General features: G+C 37.4%; 2 protein-coding genes across 5 annotated transcripts in view; one reads left to right on the top strand and one right to left on the bottom strand.

Moving 5' to 3' along the window:
* Positions 1 to 1,977: 1,977 nt before the first annotated feature.
* LOC106542183 (natterin-3) overlaps positions 1,978 to 22,603 on the bottom strand; it is a 24,464-nt gene continuing 3,838 nt past the window's right edge. The window contains exons 1-4 of one of the 4 annotated variants that reach the window (XM_014057839.2): positions 17,186 to 18,001; positions 16,028 to 16,187; positions 11,298 to 11,424; positions 1,978 to 3,499 (exon numbers count right to left, since the gene is read on the bottom strand). In XM_014057839.2, coding sequence (XP_013913314.2) covers positions 2,469 to 3,499; positions 11,298 to 11,424 — 1,158 coding nt within the window. In that variant the 5' untranslated portion in view covers positions 16,028 to 16,187; positions 17,186 to 18,001 and the 3' untranslated portion in view covers positions 1,978 to 2,468. Of the gene's footprint in view, positions 3,500 to 11,297; positions 11,425 to 11,968; positions 12,083 to 16,027; positions 16,188 to 17,185; positions 18,002 to 22,603 lie in introns of those variants that run through there. The other 3 variants (XM_087713704.1, XM_087713703.1, XM_087713702.1) reach the window with 3 other exon arrangements.
* Positions 17,011 to 20,891, top strand: LOC148046044 (natterin-3-like). The gene is made up of 3 exons (XM_087713705.1): positions 17,011 to 17,127; positions 18,086 to 18,212; positions 19,415 to 20,891. The coding sequence occupies exons 2-3, from the start codon at positions 18,086 to 18,088 to the stop codon at positions 20,464 to 20,466; spliced, it is 1,179 nt and encodes a 392-aa protein (XP_087569831.1). The 5' UTR covers positions 17,011 to 17,127; the 3' UTR covers positions 20,467 to 20,891.

The raw sequence follows: 22,603 nt of genomic DNA, 5'->3' as shown, positions 1-22,603 counted from the left end.
TAAGTCCCTCTCAAATGCCTATGCCTCACCCCCCCCCCAGGATCTTTGCTCTTTTGCCACTCTAAGCTGTGGCTTAGAGGATTCTTGGCACATTGCAGCCCTGGGATTGCAAAACACCCCTGGCGCTGCATGACCCACAGATGCACCTAGAAGCTCTCCCAACTTGGTTCAACAACACAGCATGGTTTGAAGTCTCAGCCACCTTGGAAAATCCTGCTTCCCCAGGAACCCCAGCTGCCTCAGGGGTTGGTCCCAACTGTAGTAGCCCTTGCCACTCTACCCTCCAGGGATTCCCTTGCCACTCTACCCTCTGCCACCTTACATGCTATGCCAATTGACCTCCACTGTCTCCTTGTTCCTGCTACTGATGAGGCATGTGCACCATGGCCTGGCACAAGGCAGCTGATGGCACCACATAGACCATTTCCCCCAGATCTTATGATGACATGCATAACGTTGGGAAGAAAATCTCATGTAGTCAGCATATACATGAGGGCTGTTGGGCCAGATCAGACTTGCTTCGTCAACAGAGGGAGTAAGAAGACAGGAAGGTCAGCTAGAGTGGCAGAGGCCATGGAATGCAAGGGTCCAAAAGGGTATAGATAGGAGGTAGATAGGTAATTAAGGAGGGAGATAGAGAGTTAAAATCTCCCTATGGTTGTAAGCAGTGGTGGGATTTAGCCAGTTTGCACCTGTTCACTAGAAGTAGTAACTCAATTTTTCTGTAGTTTGGTGAACCAGCTGAAGTGAGCCCTGCCACGTTTGGTGAGGGGGCAAGAGGAGCCCCGTCTTATTCCATGTGACCCAATGAAAGGCAGCAGCAGCTTGGCCGCTTCCCTTCCCACCCTCTCCATCCCTGGAAGCCAACCATGTGCCCAATCATCCAGTCATCCCTGTTTGTGGGTGGGTGTGGGGGGCTCATCCAGTATCACAGTCCACCACACAGACCAGGAGCCACCCTGCCATCCTTCACAGATATGACAAAAATTGCAGACCTACTGAACGCAAGGTGTGCTGCAGAAAGAGACAGAGCAGGCAGGCGCGTCAAACCAGAGGCCTTTAGGAGAAGTGCCCAGTTCAGGGGCAGAAAAGAGAGGCAGGCAGATGCTGCTTTCACATTTCTTCTTCTTTCACTTTGTTGGGGCTGGAGTTGCTTGCTGCCTTGAGTCACCTTCCTTGCTTTATACAGTGACAGAGATGGCATCTTAGGAAGCCATGGTTTTATTACAGCATTCAGCATGTGATGGAATCCTCTTTCCTTGACCAACTTTCTTGGAGGAAGCAAGGGCATCTGAGTGTTGGTGGGTGGAGCAAGATCCAGCCCTGCAATGGAGAAATGGAAAGAGCGCAGCCGGTGCATGGGAAGGAGACCACTTTCCCTTTCTTCTCACTGCTCCTCCTCTTTCCCTCATGCCAGCTGCTCCATTTCCCATTTCTATATTACAGTGGAGTGCCCAGGATCCACTTTGATAACGGGGGATGGGGATAGACCATGCCTCCCATGACAGCCAACCTGACCTGGGGGGAACTGGTTGTTAACTTTCTTGAATCCCACTACTGGTTGTAAATGTGGGTGGACTGCAAAGCACCCATATTTTAATCATGTAACCATGAGGGAACTCCAATAGCCATAACTCTGGAGGCCAGTCATAAGTCCTTTTGTTCAGCCCTGCTGTAACTTTGAAAAATCATTCATCAAATGACCATAACTCAAGTACTATCTGTATTGATAGGGAATGTGTCAGATAAAAATAATGAAAGAAAAGCATCCATTTACTTTTTAAAAGCATGGTTGATCTTTAATATGTATTTTCAAACTACAATGTAATACCTTATATCACTTTTGTGTAAGAGTCCTTATTATAATTTAAGAATAGGAATATTATAATAGAACAGAAAAACAGTAGAGGAAGAGAAGACAAATTTCAAAGCAAAAAAAAAACCTGGTGGAAAAAATAAAACTAGACATACCATGTATTTGAGTCTGATCAATTTTTATTTTTAAGGAATTAAGAACATTAATTTCAACTTAGCTTCGTTATAATGAGATCATGGACAATAATTATTTGATAGTGATATTAGCTTAATGGAAAAAGTCAGGTTCACAAAACCTCAAGCATTTTTTCTAAGATTACAGCGCTCAAATAATAAAACACTCTTCCTCTTGATAGCACTACTATTTTGCATGGAGATTTCTTTGCTATGAACAGATGAGCACAATTTGCATTTATACTGTTACTTAGAATTAAAGTCTAAGAACAATTTCTAAGAACTGCTTTGTAGACAATTTGGTTCAAAGGGTTGTTTACTAATACTAATAAAGCAAAAAGATCGGCTTCGTGCACGTCACTATTTTTGGATTACAAACATCAATTTTCAATGAATCCTTCTAAAGGCTAAACAATAATTATTTTTTTCATTCTTGCTGCAAACTAATAAAGCTACAAAGGCATTTTAGGAAGCCCAATCTATGCAGTGCAGGGGACAGCATCTGGGATCGGGACACAGCGCTCAACCTGTGCGGCTCCTTTTAACCCAACTACATTGGAGCTGACACCTTGGATGGTGGCACTCCTCCAAGTTCCATCTCTGTAATAACGGGTGGCTGTAGCAGTGAAAGGAACCTGTCCCCTCATTTTCTTGCCATCCATTACCAACTCACAGCTGTGGTTGGGTGGAATTTCAACCTCAATTGTTTCAGAAAATGTGACCGACTCACTATATGTATAACCCTTTCTCCAGCTGAAGGTTTTCTCTGATGAAATGCCCCATGATCCTCCAATGATGTCAGGTATCCCTGCTGTCATACCAAAGCTGAGGGTCTGAGCGATGGACATGTCAACTTCCCAGGAATGGTCAGAAGTCACCGTTCCTGATAAGGTGGTTGACTTCTTCACTGCCCTACAATCTTTGTTGATGAGTTTGCTGGAAGCTAATGCCATGCCTGCCTCAGTGTAGGATCCTTTATTTAGGTCATAATTGACATTGGAGATGCTCTGAGACTGATAGTTTTTATTAATGGTCAGGACATCATATTCTTTATAATCCTTCTCCTTACCATTGATAACAACGAAGAAGGCTTGATGTTTACTGACCACTTTACCTAATCCATACTTATTTCTACCAACATATACTCTGTCACCTGAGCAAGTGTTGATGGAATTGGATGGGACATTACCCCATGAACCGTACTGCCAGATCAGTGATTCAAAGCCATGATCATTCACCAAAATGTAGAACTGGGAAGTGGAGAGTTCTTTGTTTCCGTATGGGTAATAGCAGTAAGGACCCCGGCTGGAACTGTAGTAGCCAGCAGAACAGTCTGAAACCTTGCAAGGATATTCGTATCTGTTAGCGTAGCTGTTCCAGTAATACACAGCTCCATTGGGGACATAGCCAGGAAACCAAGCCCATCTCATGGTTGTTTCATGGAAAACACCAACGCTCCTACTGGAAGGCTGTTTCTCTTTCATTGCTGCACTCCTACTAATTGCATTGCCTGGGAGAAGAAAATGAAATAGAAACAAAAGGAAATCAGCTAATATTTCATAAAGAAATGGTGGAGGGGGAGTTTATGTAAATTATTTCCCTAATATAAGCCCTTTGAAAATTTCCAGACAAAGCACAAATTTCCATATATTCTATGCACGCTCTAAAATTATCCTAGTTGAACAGGGGAAATTGAAATCCATCTGAATGAAGACAAATTAAAGATTGTGAGTTCAGCAAAACAATTGTTTTGGCATTGTATAATGTTTTCAATTCCTTGTAACCCTGATGGATCACCCACAGAAATTGTAATGAATATTTTCCCCCTGGTCTGTGCTGCTGAACTGAAGCAGAAAAATAAAGAATTGCAATGAGATTAATGTTTTCTGAGAACAGTAGACTCCTCTGGCTATTCATACTTGTGAATATCTACAATAGATTAGAGCCAGTCTGGTGTAGTGGTTAAAGTTGCTGACCCAGAAATTAGGAGGCTGTGAGTTCTAGTTCTGCCACAGGCATGACAGTCAACTAGATGACTTTGGACTAGTCACTCTGCCTCAGCTCAGACCACCTCAAAGATTGTTATGGAGAAAAAGAGGTGGAGTGTTATGTTATATTCACTGGCTTACTACCAGTGGTGAAATGCACAATTGTTTACTACCAGTTCTGTGGGTGTGGCTTGGTGGGCATGGCAGGAGAAGGATATTGCAAAATCTCCATTCCCACCCTACTCTGGGGCCAGCCAGAGGTGGTATTTGCCAGTTCTCTGAACTACTCAAAATTTCCGCTATCGGTTCTCCAGAACCTGTCAGAACCTGCTGAATTTCACCCCTGCTTATTACTTATAAAATAATAAAGGTGGGATAAAAATTTATAAATAAATGCATACATAAATAATATTGCCAGTGTCAAATGCACTTTTTAATCCATCAATCTATATTCTTAAAATGAGGAGTAACAATACTATATGCTGTCTAGATTCATTTTGAATTGGGTGATCTTACAAATTTAAAAAATATATTAAATTAAAAATTACATTAAATTAAATTAACTGTAACATGAATTTCTCTTCCCAAATAGATAAAATTATTCTGTCCATATCTAGATACCACAATTTAGAAAGTTATTTGAGAGATTGGATTCTTTCTAGAGGACAGTAAACGATATGCTAAGTGTTAAGTCCTTGAGGCTACAATGCCATTGATTATCATTGCCGGCTCCTGATTGGTTAAGACGCGAGCAGCCAGCTGGTGGGAGAATGCAGCCATTCTATTGGTTCAGTGTCTGATAGCTCTGGTATAAAAGGGCTATCAGCTGTCAAATGTTGTTTTTTGCCTGTTCAAGGTTTGCCTTGCATTTTGTCTTGTTAAACTGTTAATAAAGGTTGAGTTAGCTTCAACCTGCCTTGCCTCAGTTCCTGCCTGCCTCGTTCTCCCTACAGAACATGGAAAGCCTGGAAAGAAACAAAAAATATGTAGGTGAAGAGAGGAAGCATTGCAGATACTTCCTGGGAGGAGCTTACTGGTGGGGGCAGCAAAAAATCAGCTGCCTCCGAATTCCTGGCTACGTACCTGTTTAGAGGATCTTCTATCTGACGTCTTATCAGGTTTTCTTATCCTTCAGGCAAGAGGGAAAGAAGAAACTGTTTTGCTGGCAAATGCTCTTCGATTTTTGCAGCTTTTGTGCTTGCAAGGAAAGGGGGGCTAGCCCAAGGCAGAACGGCTGTCCGTGCTGGGAACTTCAAACTGCCTTGTGCAGGACAAAGTAGGTCTCTCCCACTCTGCTCTAAGTTTTGTTTGATTTAATCTTATCACGAGCTGAATCCGTTTACTGCGAGGACAATAATTGCTTATCAACATTTTAGCTTCTTTTCTTTTTCTCCTCCGAAAAATTATTTACTCAGAGGCTTTTAAAATGGCGCCGAGCAGGCTGGTTTCTCCGGTAATAACGAACACTTTTTGCTAATTCTCACAAGACTTCAAAAGAATTCAAAACAAAAGAGATAGCTTATCATATGTTTTGGTTTCACAATGGAAGAATTTTACTCCTTCATTAACCTTGCTTATTTGGAAGTTAAATGGTGATGAATCTGCTGAATGGTCTTGTTACAATGTTTACTCACTGAAAGTTTTGCCAAGCCTTGAACTTCAAAATAAAAGCCTCTTTACTTAAAGCTGCAAATTCATGCAATAGAGTTTTATTAACTGCAGGCAGATAAATTTTGAAATGGCCTCAAAACCAAATATTAACTTGAAGTCGTCACCCTCTACTTCCAGGGGCACATCCTCAGTGCCTGGCACAAAGCTGCAGCCTACACCCCCTGCTGGGGATGTGTTAACGAAAGAATTTTTCCTGAGTAATCTAAGCGAGGCTCTCAATGCACAGACAATTAAGATGGAAGATAAGTTTAGAGATAATAGAGAGGTGGTAAAGCAGGAGAGAAAAGAGGAAATGAAAGAAATGAAAGAAGAGATTAAAAGTGAAATAAATGGACTTAAACAGGAGCTGTATGAGAAATTTGATGCTAAGATTGATAAAATTAGAGACGACATGCTGAGTCTTGTAACTGTATTAACAGAACATATTTCTGGAGTGGAAGATACTCTAGAGGTTCTTAATGATGCCAATGCTAACTTGACATTGAAAACAGAGGTGGTGGAACAAAAAGTGGAAAATGCTGAAAAAGAAATTATTATGATACAGTACCGACAAATGGAGTTCGCATTAAGAGTAAGGGGGCTGCGTGAGGAGAAACAGGAGAACCTGAAACAGATCCTATCGGAAGCTTTTGACCGCCTGATGGGAAGACCAGGGACCAATCAAGTCTGGCAAATTGACAAAGCTTACCGCGTTAACTCCTGGCTGGCAAAGCAGAAGCAGCTTCCTCGCGACATCGTTATATATTTTACTACAAGAGAGTTTAGAAATATGGTACTGCAAGCATCTTATAATACTAAGCTTCAAATTGGCGGTCAAGACCTGGCTGTTTTGAAAGAGATACCACCTCCAATGTTAAGAGCCAGGAGAGACTACGCTTTTTTGGTCGAAGAACTCAGAAATCGTCAGATACAGTATAGATGGGATGCACCATTTGGCATCATATTTACATTTGATAAGCAAAGATACCGCCTCAACTCTGTATGGAAAGCCCGAGATTTTTATTATAATATATTGAAGGCCGGACACCCTGCACCATCTGGACCTAGAGAAAGACCACAAGAAGGACAGGATAGACAGCAAACTACACAACCACCAGACAAGATGGAGCATCTCTCTTCTCTAGAAGTGCAAGGTGCTATGGAACCAAGACCTAGCCGCATGACTACTAGACGTATGGAGAAACAAGCTAAAAAGCAACAGCATCAACAATCATCGGCCATCGATCAAGGATCTACAACAACAAATCTGGAAGCAATGGGAGGAGCTAGACCTAAGGTTAAACAGGCCGTGCAGGAAGCTCTAAAAATGCTTCAACCAACCAAAGATGACAACTAAGATTTTAACATGGAATGTCAACGGACTGAACTCTCCACAGAAGAGGAAGAAAATATTTCATTATCTCAAACAGTTTAAGAACGATGTAATTTGTTTGCAAGAAACTCATATCAAATCAACTGATCAAAAATATTTGATCAACTCAAAACTTGGTCAACATTTTGTAGCTTCTGCTATGGAAAAGAAGAATGGTATAGTTGTATACTTAAGAAAAGACATGAAAGCTGAATTAATAGAAGCAGATCCCTTCGGAAGATATATTGCTTTAGACTTAATCTTAGAAGGGAAAAAGACATTACTTTTGGGAATTTATGCTCCCAATCAACAGCAAGATAGATTCTATAGAAATCTTCATGCTAAATTAGTACAATGGGACTATAGTTCCTGTATACTATTGGGTGACTGGAATGGAGTGATAGACACTAAGAAAGATAAGAAGATTTCCCGCCTAAATACCAAGATGCGAGCAAAGTTACCCAAATCTTTCTTTGACATTATGGATGATTTTGAATTGAGAGATATTTGGCGAGAAAGAAATGCAGAGGAATGTGACTTCACTTTCTTCTCGGACAGGCATCAATCCTTCTCAAGGATTGATTTTATTCTAACTACTAATGATTTGCTTTCTAGGGTCAAGAAAACAAAGATTGCAGCTAGGATCCTTTCGGACCATAATCCAGTTTGGATGGAGTTGGGAAGGGTAGCGCAGGCAAGAAGGTCTTGGAGATTGAATGAAAACTTATTTAGATATGAAAAGTATATTAATGATTGTAAAAAATTACTATCTGAATATTTTGTTTTGAATATGAATAAGGGTACATCTATGGAATTTGTATGGGACGCAAGCAAAGCGTATATGAGAGGAGTTTTGATGAATATAAATAAAACACATAGAAATAAGCAAGGGTTAAAACGTACAGAACTGGAAGAGGAAATTAAGAGAAAAGAGCTGGAGTTAACAATGAACCCAGACGATACAAAGGTTAAGGAAGCTATTAACATATTAAAATCTCAATTTGACATGTTGATCTCTGACCAGGTGGCTACTAATCTATTATATGCAAAACACAATACTTTTTGTAATGCAAACAAACCTGGCAGATGGTTAGCTTATCAGATTAGGAAAAAAAGGAAAACTCGAAATATATCTAAACTGATTTATAGAGGGAAGGAGGTGTTTCAACAGGAAGAGATTCAAAAGGCTTTCTGGGAATTCTTTACAGAACTGTATAAAGGGGATAAAATTAATGGTTTAGACATAGACAAATATTTAGACAAAGAGAAAATACCTTCAGTTAGAGAAGAACACAGGCAAAAATTGAATCAACCAATAACCTCGGGGGAAATCCTGCAGGTAATTAAGCAATTAAAGTCAGGGAAAGCACCAGGTACAGATGGCTTGACAGCGGTTTACTATAAAAACTTACAGTTAGAAATGGTAGAACCTCTTAGAGAATTATTTAATATGATTCAAACGGAAGGTAAAGTCCCTCCATCTTGGAAGACAGCGTTTATATCTTTGATACCCAAAGAAGATCAGGATACTACTCAACCCAAAAATTATAGACCTATTTCATTACTGAATGTAGATTATAAAAATTTTACTAAAATATTAGCAAATAGGTTAATGTTGGTCACTCAACAATTGATACATACGGATCAAACAGGTTTTATACAAGGGAGACAGATGAAAAGTAATGTTAGATTAATTATTAATGCATTAGAATATTTGGGAAAGAACAACCAGATCCCTGCTGCGTTTATATTTTTGGATGCTGAGAAGGCCTTTGATCGAGTTAACTGGCAATTTCTGTTGATGATACTGCAAAAAATGCAGATAGGAGATAATTTTTTACAGTCAATTAAAGCAATATACCAACAGCAAACAGCACAAATCATAGTCAATGGAAGTCTAACAGACTCTTTTCAAATTGGAAAAGGTACAAGACAGGGCTGTCCTTTGTCCCCATTATTGTTTATTATAACTTTGGAAGTATTGTTGAATAAAATACGGGGCTTGGATGGTTTAAAAGGGATCAAGATTAGGCAGCAAGAATATAGAGTCCGCGCTTTTGCGGATGATTTGGTTATAATATTGGAACAACCGCAGGAATCCAGTATGGTTTTAATGAATATGATTAATCAATATGGTCAAGTGTCGGGCTTTAAAATAAACTTAGGAAAAACCAAAATATTAGCTATAAATATGAATATTAAACAAAAGGAAGAATTAGGACTGATGCTAGGATGTGAGGTAGTTAAAAAAGTCAAATATCTTGGAGTTAACATTTTAACTTCAAATGGGAAATTATATAAGCATAATTATGAACCACTTTGGCATAGCATACAGACAGAGATGAAAAAATGGGAGAAATTGCACCTATCTTTGCTGGGTAGGATAGCGGCAGTGAAAATGAACATTCTACCAAAAATTTTATTTCTCTTCCAAATGTTACCTATACTAAAAAAAGATGCGAACCTTTTAGAATGGCAGAAGGGTATTAACAAATTTGTGTGGGCAGGAAAGAAGCCGAGGGTAAAGATGAAAATAATGCAAGATGCACGTGAGAGAGGAGGATTGAAACTACCTAATTTAAAACTATATTATGATGCAGTGGCATTATCGGTAATTAGTGATTGGATTCACTTAACCAATGATAGAATATTGAACATTGAGGGACACGATCTGCTATTTGGTTGGCATGCTTACCTGTTATTCAACAAAAAATTGGATAAGAACTTTAAAAGTCATATTTTAAGAAAAGCGTTATTGCGGGTCTGGAAGAAATACCAATATAAATTAAATGACAAGATACCCATGTGGGCAATTCCTAGACACGCAATTGAAAATATGAATACAGTACAAAAACAGGACAGAATTACTTACAGACAGCTTCTTACCTCGGAAAGGGGGGTATTACAATTAAAATCTTTAGAGGTATTAAAAGAGGAGAAGGTAGTTCAAACATGGTTCCAGTATGGGCAATTACAGGCTAGGTGGAAAATAGATCAAAAAATTGGTTTTATTCAAGTTGAGGATAATCTGTTTAAACAAATAAGAGATCAAAGCTTAATGCATATAAAGAGGATATATAATGTATTAATACAGATGGATTCGGAAACAGAATTAGTTAAAGATTGTATGATAAAATGGGCTCAAAATATTGAGGAACCAATAATGTTGGATACATGGGAAAGAATCTGGGTAAGAAATGTGAAATTTACACAAGCTCAAAATCTGAGAGAAAATTTTTACAAGATGTTCTATAGATGGCATTTAGATCCTAAAAAGTTGGCTTCTATGTATCCGAATGTACAGCCTAAATGTTGGAGGTGTGGTTCTCTCGATGCTACCTATTATCATATATGGTGGACCTGCCAAAAGGTTAAGGCATTTTGGATAAAAATATGGTGGGTCATGCAAAATGTTTTTAAAAGAAGGATAAAGTTTAGTCCTCAGTTATTTTTACTAGGTATATGTACTGACTTTACAGTGGTAGAGACCAATTTGACTTTGCACCTGATAACTGCAGCAAGACTGTTGGTGGCGCAATATTGGAAGAAGGAAGACTTGCCTACAATCCAAGAATGGACATTGAAAGTAACAAACTTAGCTGAAATGGCTAAAATATCGGCATATCTCAAAGATCATTCAAATGAGAGATATAAACGAGACTGGAAAAAATGGATTGACTATATACAAAATAAATACGGGACTAAGAAATTCCAGTTAGCCTATGCTTAAGATCAGAAATGATTTAAACTGTTAAAAGTTAGTTCAGTAAGAAGAAGCTAAGGTCAATCTAGAATGTCATTAATTTCTTTATTTCTTTTTTCTCAATAGATTTTAGACTGTGTTAGTTAAAAATCCATACCGGGTACGGGTTCTGGGAAGTCGGGGGGGGGGGAAGGAGGAGGGGGGGTGGGGGTGGAGGGAGGGAGGGGTACACACAACAAAAAAAATTGTACTTCAATGTTTTAATGATTGACAAATGATATATTTGTGTTTTTTTAAAGAAAAATAAAAAAGTTCTGTAATAAAAAAAAGAGAGGAAGCATTGCAGATGTTTAGACTGTTCATAAGAAATTATCTTCAGGTATCTGAAGGCTTGTTACATAGAAAAGTTGAAGACACAACAGGTTTTGTATTATATGGAAGTATATTTAATTTTGATATGAAAAAAAAGTCCTAACAATTTTTCAATAATGGAACAAATAATCTTTGAGATTATAGACTCTTCTTTGCTCAAGTTTTTAACCCACCACTAGCTCAGATGCTAAATGAGATCTTTCCATGTGCCAATCTTAAGTACCTGGTTTTATTTGTGGAATGTTTTTCTCCATCGTTCTGTTTAGGACTTTAAAGCTAATTTTCACATCATTGGCCACTGACTCACTGATGATTAGGAACAGGAACAGAGCAGAGAGTAAACGACACATCTAAAACAAAGATCAGAAAAGTATTTCATATTTTCAAAAGATGAAATTGAAATGAAACTGCCACCATGTAATATTCAACTTGTTCAGACATTTAGACTTTGAATAATTCAATGACGTAAAAACAGGAAGATATTTTTATATTTAATTCCAACATGTGGCATCTTAGTGTAAAATATCCATTCATTTTCTCTAGGAAGTGAATCCCTCATGCTGGAAGAATCTCAATTCTAAGACAGATCAGTTGAATCTGATCAGTTGAATCACCTTCCTACATGAAGTTTACAAGAGTTTTCTCCTGAAAGGATCACTTATCACTGCATCTTTCAATATTTTTAAATAAATTTAAAAATAATACTTCGAAATCCCACACTAATGTCTATGAAATTGTCTATGGCATGTTCAGTCCTAAATATTTGCAGTGTTTTCAGCGTATGTTGCTTTTTGAGAAAACATCAAGGGAAAAAAATCTGTTAAGACTATTTTAAACTCAGTTGTTAATAAGTTTTGCATGACCACCAACCATTTGCACTGATTTCCACCTTACCTGAGAATCCATTACAGCTTTTTACAAAGCAATCCTTTAGTTAGTTGCTGCTTTACTCCTTTTCTCTGTTTGATATTTGACCCAATGGAATGAAGGGAGTGCAATTTATAATAAAATGAGTGGGTTGTTTTAGAGATGGGATGGGAAGTTGTGTGTTTAGAAAATATGAGGACTTGGATGATTTATGCTAATGCTATCAGGTAGCTATCTCTAGATTATAAAGCAAATATTTGAGCAGATTATGCAGCTGTTACTATATTTTGGATTCTCCCAATATCTAAAGGCTTTGTGGAAGGCTACAGCTGGGCCTTGGTGACTTTGGCTGCCCTCTGATCTCCTGAGAAATATGAATCTGTTGTTTTTAGAGAACTCACGTGATTTAAAGTTAGACAGAAACCTGATAAAAAACTTGCCTTCAAGCTTCTAAAATTTCTGCACTAGTAGCTGGTCATATTGTTCCTGAAGATTAGAAAAATTCTGGTTCTTGGACTTCTTAATTCTGTGTATTTTTTAAAAAAATTAGCCATATCTTATCTTATCTCTTAAGATGGGATGTGCTATAGCTAAAGATTCTAGACAAGATGCTGATCTCAATCTGCTAATTGTAGTTGCTCTTTCCATATCATTTCTATGTCTTTGATATTGTTATATACATGCCCTCTATTCCACCAATGATACATTTCAAGGCAAGATTTCATAGGACTCAGTTTTCTTACAAGAAGATACCTGGAGATCTTGGTATATCTGTAATCTGTTTTTAGTCATAAAATGAGTGTTCACAGAATGAAGATTCAAATGGACCCTTGTTCCCAGAGGTGGGTTCCTACCGGCATTGCTACCAGTTCGCTTTGTCCATGCTTTGTGCATGTGCAAAGTCTAAATTGTTCTGTAAATTGTTCTGCGCATGCATGAAGAACAAAAAACAGTAAGAAAAAAAACATGCCAGCAACAGCAGCAGCAGCAACTAGGGAACTGGTTTGGGGGCGTGGCCAGCCTGGGCACTGCCAGTTCTATGACCCAGGCAGAATTACCACTACTGGTTCACCTGAACCAGTGCGAACTGTTAGGAACCCACCTCTGCTTGTTCCCCATTTAGTTTTCAGGGAATCTCCACCCCGGTCAGGGATGGCCATCAGAATATATCATATTTTTCGAAGTATAAGACACACCTTTTGTCCTCAAAAAAGAAGCTGAAAACATGGGTGTGTCTTATACACCAAATACAGCATTTTTTTGCCTCCCGAAGCCCCACCCCCTTCACCAAAATGACCATGCATCCCCTTATGGAAGCTTTCAGGGAGATCCTGGGGGCTAGGAAGGACAGAAATAAGGAAAAATGAGCTGTTTCCCCCCCCCCAGCCCCCAGCAGCACTCTATAAGCCTCCATAAGGCTAAGCATAAAAAAAATTTTGACAAAAAAAGGGCCATTTTTTGCTGATTTCCCCCACCTCCCCACCTCCCCAGGAGCACTCTGCAAGTCCTTCCAAGGCTATTCGTGTCTTTTTTGGGGAAAAATGATAACGGATAAGAGCCTGTGGCCTAATGGCTAAGATCTCTGCCTAGTGTGCCTAGTATGCCATATAGCCCAGGTTCAAATCCCAGTAAGGGTATGGCTAGCTGATGAGAGCTAAATAGCTTGAAATAGATCTATACTAGTCTCCCTTTATTTATTTATCAGCACAAATAAACACACACACACACACACACACACACACACACATATATATATATATATATATATATGAATGTGTGTGGGTGAATGAGTGTATTTATGTATGGTGTGCAAATATTGTGTTTTAAAATTTGATTCCATAAAGTTTTTAAATTGAATTTTCATTTTTTTAAATGTAATAATTTTATTAAAGAGTATAAATGTACAAAACTAAAACCAATGCAAACTAAAAAAGATAAAAGAATAAAGATAGGGGAAATGCAGAAAAAAGTAGGAAGAAATAGAAAGAGAAAAGAAATAAAGAATAAAGCAATATATACATATACATATACATATACATATACATATACATATACATATACATATACATATACATATACATATACATATACATATACATATACATATACATATACATATACATATACATATACATATACATATACATATACATATACATATACATATACATATACATATACATATACATATACATATACATATACATATACATAATATGTAGCTTCCCACTTCATTCCAACAAGAATAAACAATTTTAGTAATCTTTTCTTAAAATCAACAAATAATGTCTTCTCTTTATGGCCCATTTTTTTTTGCTTACAAACAAATCCATAAAATATTATCATGATGTTAGCAAAAGTCCATTAAGTGCCACCTGAAATAACAACAAATCCATTTTAATCTTGTTCAAATATACCAACTTTATATTCTTTCCTTTTACTTCTAACAATCTTAATCCTTGGTTCATTCAAATAATATCATAGAATTTAGTTTATTTTTACTTTTTAATTGTTATTTCTCATGATATCTTTAAACATTTTAATATCTAATTTGTAAATCCAATATAGAAAAATTATTCAGGTAATCTTCAGTTTATTTCATTAGCCAATTTTTTTTGTATGCCGGTATAGCTTCTTTTTCCATGTCATTTTTATAGTATATCATTTGTAAATCCAGTTTCAACTCAATCTCAGTCTTATTAAATAGAACTTGTTCTCCTTCCACTAGCCATTGGATTTTTTTTCTCTGAGCCAGCTGAGTTCTTACATCTTAATAACATAGCTAGGATTCTTTAAAACCTGGAACTAGAAATTGGGTTTTAAAAAAATGTTTCATCAGGTTTTACACCCAACTCCCCAAGAGCTACTATTTTACTCCAGTTCTCCTCTCCATATGATATCTTACTTGCTTAAGCAACTTCTACACATTGATCATATAATTAGCTCTAGAATATACAGTATCAAGTATAGCCTTCAGAGGATAAAGAGATAAATTCATACTGTTATCTCCATTCAAATATTTTGATCTTTCCTGCTCCCAAGTTCATTTATTTCCAAGGATATTTATATCTAAAACTTTTCCACTGACTCACTTTTTAATATGTATAAAATTAACTAAAGATCACTCTTATGTAAAAGTTATATAACAGTGATAAGTGCAAGACAGGAAAAGTCACAAATTTTAAACAGTGAGAAAAGAAAAGTATCTCTAAAGAAAACTAGCAAGGAAATTAAGGGATGTTCCTTGCCACTAACAATTTTAGTGCTCTAGACTATTTGTTGACTTCAATTCATTTGATATATGCATTGCAGAATCTATAGAAGCCCTCATTAGGCACTCAGATTCACACAATTTGCCCTCAAACATTTAGAAACTAGCACATTTATATGATAATCTCATAATATAATTGTAGTCAAATGAGAATTGTGGTACATTGATAGTAAGATATACAAAGATTTTTGATATAAAATATATAATCTAATATGAACTATAAGTAATGACTGTGGAAGAAATGCACGAAAGTTATCTGTAACCAATCAACACACTTTCTACAAGATGTAATGAAGGATGATTCTTTTTTTGTTTTTTTGTTCAATTAAAATAAAATAAAAACTTTTCAAAAAAATGGTTCTGCATCTTCTAGTCAAATGTGAGCAGGCAGTTGGCATATTGCCAGGTGGCCAGGTTAATGTACCCTCCACCACAGCTTGAGTCAGCAATTCCTGAGGTATAATTTTGGTATCCTTTGGTGTGCATATAATGTATCACACAGAAAGATCAGAATGCCTGACATAGGATATGGACTAGGTATGTGATTATTTACCAGCCAGATGAGTACCGTACCCACTATGTTGGAAATCAATGGTTGACTATGCAGACCACACAGACTCATCCCCAACAGCCTGTTCAATAGTGAAGGGACAGTGGAAAAAAACATCCTGTGCAGAATGCACAGCTACATAACACAGTCTGTTCAGCAGTTGCAAGAAGGTTTCACACCCATTTGCACTACTCAGGTGACCTTGACGAAACAGACAAAGCTCTAAGTGGCTTCAACAACTCTCTAAAAGAATGCAAATGATTACCGTATCTGCCTGCAAGCAATCCTTCCATTCCTCACTATCCAGTCAAAGCTGAAGAAGCTTCTTGGATGAGGTGAAATGTCTTCAAAGAAAAACAAGAAAGTCCAGCTACCTCTTCGAAAAGCACCTTTAGGACAACTATTACTTGGATGACTGAGGATCTCTATAGACAATTAGAAGATAAGATTCTATTAATCTCATTCTGATAATTCTACACCATTTAGAAGAACATGGGCTGACAAATGTACAATATTTGTACATTTCTGTTACAATATCCAGGCAAATGACTTTTTTGTTATCTTCTTTCTTATAAGATGAAAACTCACATAGTGGCAAAGAGAAGCAGAACAGAGCAAAAAGTCAGAGTCTTCGGGGCAGTTTTCCTATAATAAAGGGCTGAAATGTTTGCCATTTTAGAGCAATAATAAAGCCATCAATTATACAACAATAAAACCATCAATTAGGTACAAGATTAAAAAAAGAAATTAACCAGAATTTTCCTAATTCTTTCCAGGAACAGCAGAAGCGTGCAATGAAATTGATTTGATCCAGATAAAAGAAAGTATTCCTTAATGCAATACATATTTATTGAATTCATTGCCAGAAGATATGATAATGGTCATTAACAAGATGTATTTCCAAGGGAATAAAATAAATGGATGTTCATTTTTCTGTAGGTGCTTTAATTAAGATGGTTCTACAAAACAAGCATTTTCTGAACCTGTGTGGCACCAAATGTCATTGGGGTAGACAAGACTAGGACAAAAAGGCTCCAGTTGTAAGCTTCCGAAAATATCTAGAAGGCTTCAGTATGAGACAGAGCATCAAACGAACACCTGAAATTTCTACTCAAATATTTACTTTAGAAACTGGAGAGTTCATGAGATATATTTTCCATAAATCATTCTCAAGGTGCCACTTTGTGATAATCAGAAATGGATATTCTCAATTACTTATGAAACTCACATCACTACTCAATTAGGATTTTTCTCTTTGCAAGACGAGTCCCACCCCGTAACCCTTTTTTTTTCCCTCTGTAAATTATATAAATAGGACAACAATTGCCACATCAAAAGCCTTGGACTTCTGAAAGAGATCCCAAGGTAAGTTGCCGCCATTATAAATATAATTAGTAGGAGTTCAGTATTTCATGCAGCTTACCTAACGTGACTTGTGGATAGATGTCTTTTAGAAGAAGGGCAGATAAATATCCTGGTGACATTTTACTGATGTTTTTCGGCTTAAAATCAGTGCCTCTATTTTTGCTCAGTAGCCTTGTCTTTGTAGTTTATTATTTGTAGTAGAGTGACACGGTGATTTCTCTAAAAACCATCTTCTTGGGGTAAAAATTGAGCTACATCTTATATATGAGTCTGAAATGCCTGATCTTCATATGCCCAGGAAGGCAAACTTCCACTCATCTTTTTCTGCTAGAGATCAAAATGTCATTTTTTAAAGTTATGTTGGCCCTAGCAGCCACATCTAGTACACCTGGGCTTCATCTCATTATAGACAACTTCTCCACTCTAATTGGCAACAAGGCATGTAATGGAAATACTCCTTTCCTCCAAGAATTGCAGAAAGGGGGGGGGTAAATTGAATAAATATAAATGTCTCTCCTCCATACTATATAATTCAGTTCAATCAGTCAATCATAGTAAGTTACCAGTTCGCTGTAGTCATTCAATCTATGATTTTTTGGACAGTTACTTAAGAGTAAATTGAATTGGTGACTTGTTTAATGGGGAATTCTTGTCTTCAAAAATAGCTTATGCAATGTGCATTGAATCATTTTGGCTTGATGTTCAAAAGCCTGGCATTTCCCTCCCCCCTCATTTCTTACTACTCAAATTGACCACATTTTTCTAGCTCCAGCCATACTTACCTATAGCTAAATATTTTAAAAGTGCCTGAATAAAAGTTTATTCTTTGTTTTTTAATATGTAAGACTTGTGTTTAAAACATAAGAGCACTAGCAGGGACCCCTCAGGGAATTAATAAAATAGCAGTTTATTGGCAATGTTTCCAAAATCTGAAATGATCTTCTGATTTGTGTTTCAGATGCATCTACTGTTCTGCACTCTCTTCCTTTCACTGATCATAGATGGGCCCCTGGCCACTGAAGTCAACAGTAATCTTGAACTCCAAAAGAGAACAGTGAAGAAAAATCCTCCTCAGTTGATCCCAGGTATATAAAGTGAGCTTTATCCATGGAGAAATTCCTTTTGTCTACAAATTTTTTCATCTTGAGCTTCTTTTTTGAAGAACCGTATTGAGTTGATCTCATTGAAATCCGTTCTACAACCAAATGAAATTGCACTGTGGACAGAAGCAAGATAGACTATGGTGGTCATAACATTCCAAGACGTCCTAAATATTGCAACTGTTTTGTTTAAAGTTTACTTGCCCAAAATATCTTATGTGACCAGCAAATCATCAAATTCTGGGTTAGCATCATGCTAGTTGAGGAATTCTGGTAATTGAAATCCATATAAGTAAGGTTTCCATATATCAATACCAGGAGTAGAGCATTTGGATGAAGCAGGTCTCATACTATTCCCTATAAAGAATCTCAAGTGCTGAAATCTTAAATACTGATTGTATGTTGGCAAGTCTCTGTCAATAGAGAAAGAGAAAGTACAAGTGAAGTGAAGACACTGCCCTCTCCTCATCTAGGGTGTGGATTATATACTTTATGAATTGAAGTTCAAATGGGAGGCAGAACAACAATTACAAACCAAAACAAAATACAAGCAATAGATTGTACATATAGTGTATGCATATATAAGGGTCATATACAAATTCTAGCCCAGAGTATAACTTTCATCCATTAAAATTAACAGAAACCTACAAAAATAATATCCAAAATTGCAGTAGATCAATGTTTCTGATATTTTTTCTTTGAAGAATGTCCCCACTTATAAAAGTTATGGAAGACCCAAAAAGACCTTAGATATCAATTGAAAATGTTTTTCATGGGGGGGAAAAACCCTATATGTTTTAACAAATAAAAATGATGAGCAGAGTCGCATTGTTTAATATTTTTACAAATGATTTTTCAGTTTTTATTTCATGAAGCCATGAGAAAGTCTTGGACATAGTAGTTTAGTAATGCATTAATATCAATATATAAACAAATGATTTAGCAGATGGATTGGAACTATGTTAGAATCCTACAGTAACAGACCCAAAGGTGTTTTCTTTCCAAAGGCAACTGGACGTTCTTGTCTTTTGAAAGAAAGCATCTTTATGACAAACATGACCTGGACAACTGAGAGTCTCCATAGACATACAGTAATAGACTACTCACATGTCTGAGAAAGATCTCCAGAAAATATGCTTATATTTCTTCATTAAAATTAACTGATTGACATATTTTTCACTTTTCAGATAAAGCCAACAGTGCTCAAGACCAGAATGATGACATCCAACATTCTAGTAGAAATGTTAGCGTTTTCTACGGAACTACTATGAGTTGGACTTTATTCCCAGGATCTATACCTTCTGAAGCTGTGCCTTACTGGAATAGTTATGCTGGCAGATGGGAATATCCTTGCATTGAACAAAACTGTGCTGCTGGCTACTACAGTCCCAGCCAGGGTCCTTACTGCTATTACCCATTCGGAAACAAAGAATATTCCACTTCTGAGTTCTGGATTTTGGTGAATGGACATGACTTTGAATCCCTAAGCTGGAAAGCGGGTTCATGGGGTAAGGTCCCACCCAACTCCATCAACACATGTGCAGGTATAAATTTATATGTTGGTAAAAATAAGTATGGATTAGGGAAGGTAGATAGTAAAAACCAAGCTTTCTTCCTTGGCTGGAATGGTAAGGAGTACTATTATAAATACTATGATGTCCTGACCATTAATAAAGACTATCGCTCACAGAGCATCTCCAATGTCAAGTACTTTCTAGACCATGGATCATTCACTGAATCAGGCATATCCATAGTCTCTAGCAAAGTTACCAACTATGATTGTAGGACAGTGAAGAAGTCAACCACCTTATCAGGAACAGTGACCTCTGAACATAGCTGGGATGTTGGCATGTCCATGTCTCAGGGCATAGGCTTTACAATGACAGCAGGGATACCTGAAGTCTTAGGAATATCCTGGGGCATTTCATCAGAGAAAACATTCAACTGGACTAAAGGTTACACACGGAGTGAATCAATCATTTACTCTGACACAGTTGAAGTTGAAGTCCCACCCAACCACCACTGTGAACTGGAAATGGGTGGCATGAAAATGAGAGCAAATATTCCCTTCAATGCCACTGCTACTCGTTACTATCATAGCGGAGCAACCCGAATTGCCCCCATCCAAGGTACCAGTCACAATGCAGTTGTGGCTCAAGTACGAACAGTGGTCAAGAGGTGTGAACCTATCCCAGATGCACTTCCATGTAGTACACAAATCCCAGAAGTGATCTTCTAGCCAGGTTAATGATTGGGTTCTCATACATGCTCAGCCTAGTTCATGAAATAATCTAATTCATGGATTCTCTCACTACATTGAATTTATCAAATGTCTGGGCTTGTTCAACATATTAGCCATTAAATTTTTTTTAATTAAAATCAAGAGTCGCATTTTATATGAATGCAGCCACTTAAGTCTTTACAACTACGGCTGACATTCTGAATAAACTATACTAGAGGAAGGTAATACTGGAATTAATAACCATCACAGTTCCACTGCAACATGAAGCTATTTTCTTTTTGTGTTCAGTGTACATTTTCTACTCTTTATTTGTCCTCCTTTTCCAACGGTTGATTTTATGTTGAACTTTCTTTTCATTTCTAGTGAAATACTGCTTCTGTACAAAAGTAACATTAAAAATATTCAAAAATGGTTTAAAGGTCTTCTTAAGTGTGGCTTCTTAATGACTTCTTTCAACTCTACAATTGGATTTTGCAAAAATGGTAGACTGAGTTACACAGAAGCCAGTTTGTGACCCAGTTTTAGAGGATCTGAACATGTGACCACATCTGTGCTCCCTGATTGGGCAGTGGGTATTTTGCCCGGGAAATTGTTTGTTGCTTCGCACTCACTGAATCCCTGTCAGCACTAGCAGAAGCAGCTTTGTACCAGCAGCATGGGTTAGAGGAATTAATGTCTTTTTACACCACGTGAAGGGACAGATCAGGGAAAGTCAGAAGAACCTCATTACTGAACTGTAAGTTTTGTTATTAAGGATTCCTGACAATAAACTTGATCTGAAAAATATTCCCAAGCGTGGAGTTAACTGGCTGCCCGAGCAGAACCCTCATTGCCCGGAGCAGAACAGGATCCTATTCAATGCCTCAGCATGTTGCACAAACCAGGGCATGAATTTAACCCACAATTATGGTTTATAGCAGTGGTGGGATTCAAATGTTTTTACTACTGGTCCTCTGGGCGTGGCTTGGTGGGAGTGGCATGGTTTGGTGGGCATGGCAGGGTAAGAATACTGCAAAATCCCCACTCCCTCCCCACCCCACTAACCTGCTTTCCAACTCTGTTCAAAAGAAGGCAACAAAAGAAGACCCAGCCGATCAGCGGAGAGGAGGCAACAAATAGATAGAGGCAGGAGTAGCCAGAGGTGGTATTTGCTGGTTTTTTGAACTACTCAAAATTTTCACTACCACTTCACCAGAACCAGTCACAACCAATTGAATACCACCTCTGGTTTATAGCCTTTGAGTATAACTTTGACTTGCATTCTTTATTGGGTTAGTGGTAATTGAGTGGAAAGGGAATGCTCTCTATGCCATCTTGTACTCTTAAATGAACAGAGTTTAAATCTAATGCATAGGTACATTTATTTGGTAGATTTTTATGGCTACCCATTTCATGTATGTGAAAAGAGTAGTCCCATAGCAAGATAGCCAGCAAATAGATTTAATAAATACATAAATATGACTCTAAGCAGCTAATAATACTAAATGTTTTGAAATCTCAGCTGGAAAATTTCAAATCATATTCACCTTCAACACAGACTTGCAAAAGGCTTCATTGCAGTGTTTGGTTAACTTGAATTTGAGACACTTTGTGAGATTCTTGTCACTAATCCAATAACTGCTACTGCAACTGGAATTAATACCCTTATGCTGATATACTGAACATATTTGTATTCTTTGTATTTTGAATATATTTGTACCCTCCCCAACTCCATTCCTAATATTTTTTTAAGAAGACAATAATTCTGCTTTCCTCCCACGTCACCAAAAGTTAAGCTTTTCTGAATACCTGATTAAATATTTTTTAGAATCGTTTACAACGTTACATTTTTGTTTCCTGACCACCAGAGGTCAGCACAGACCCATATTTTTTTTTAAAATCACAATCTCTTTATGGTAGCTGAATTTCGATCTCTGGCCAGGAGTCAAGGAGGAAATGAAAACATGGAGCTTTTATGTAACACACGCACTCCTGGTCAATTACAGTTTGTGCACTGATGTTGATCATATAAATTCACACTGTCCTGCGCTGCTTTTCTCTCTCATTTCCTAAACCCATTTCTTTTTAGTGTCCAAAGATAAGCTAATATTCTTCCAAACAATAGATAATGTCAGATCGGGCACATTCCCAAAAT

The sequence above is a fragment of the Thamnophis sirtalis genome, unplaced genomic scaffold, assembly GCF_051295495.1.
Source record: "Thamnophis sirtalis isolate CommonGarterSnake01/CBP01778 unplaced genomic scaffold, rThaSir2_p1.2 scaffold_4, whole genome shotgun sequence".
Classification (NCBI taxonomy): Eukaryota; Metazoa; Chordata; class Lepidosauria; order Squamata; family Natricidae; genus Thamnophis; species Thamnophis sirtalis.
Note: the sequence above shows the minus strand (reverse complement) of the source record. Positions and strands in the feature narration are given on the sequence as shown.

Bases quoted from the DNA above. Each gene is read 5' to 3' on its own strand.
- LOC148046044 (XM_087713705.1), top strand. From the start codon at position 18,086: ATGCATCTACTGTTCTGCACTCTCTTCCTTTCACTGATCATAGATGGG. The intron at 18,213-19,414 runs GTATATAAAGTG...TTCACTTTTCAG, and splicing joins TCCTCCTCAGTTGATCCCAG to ATAAAGCCAACAGTGCTCAA.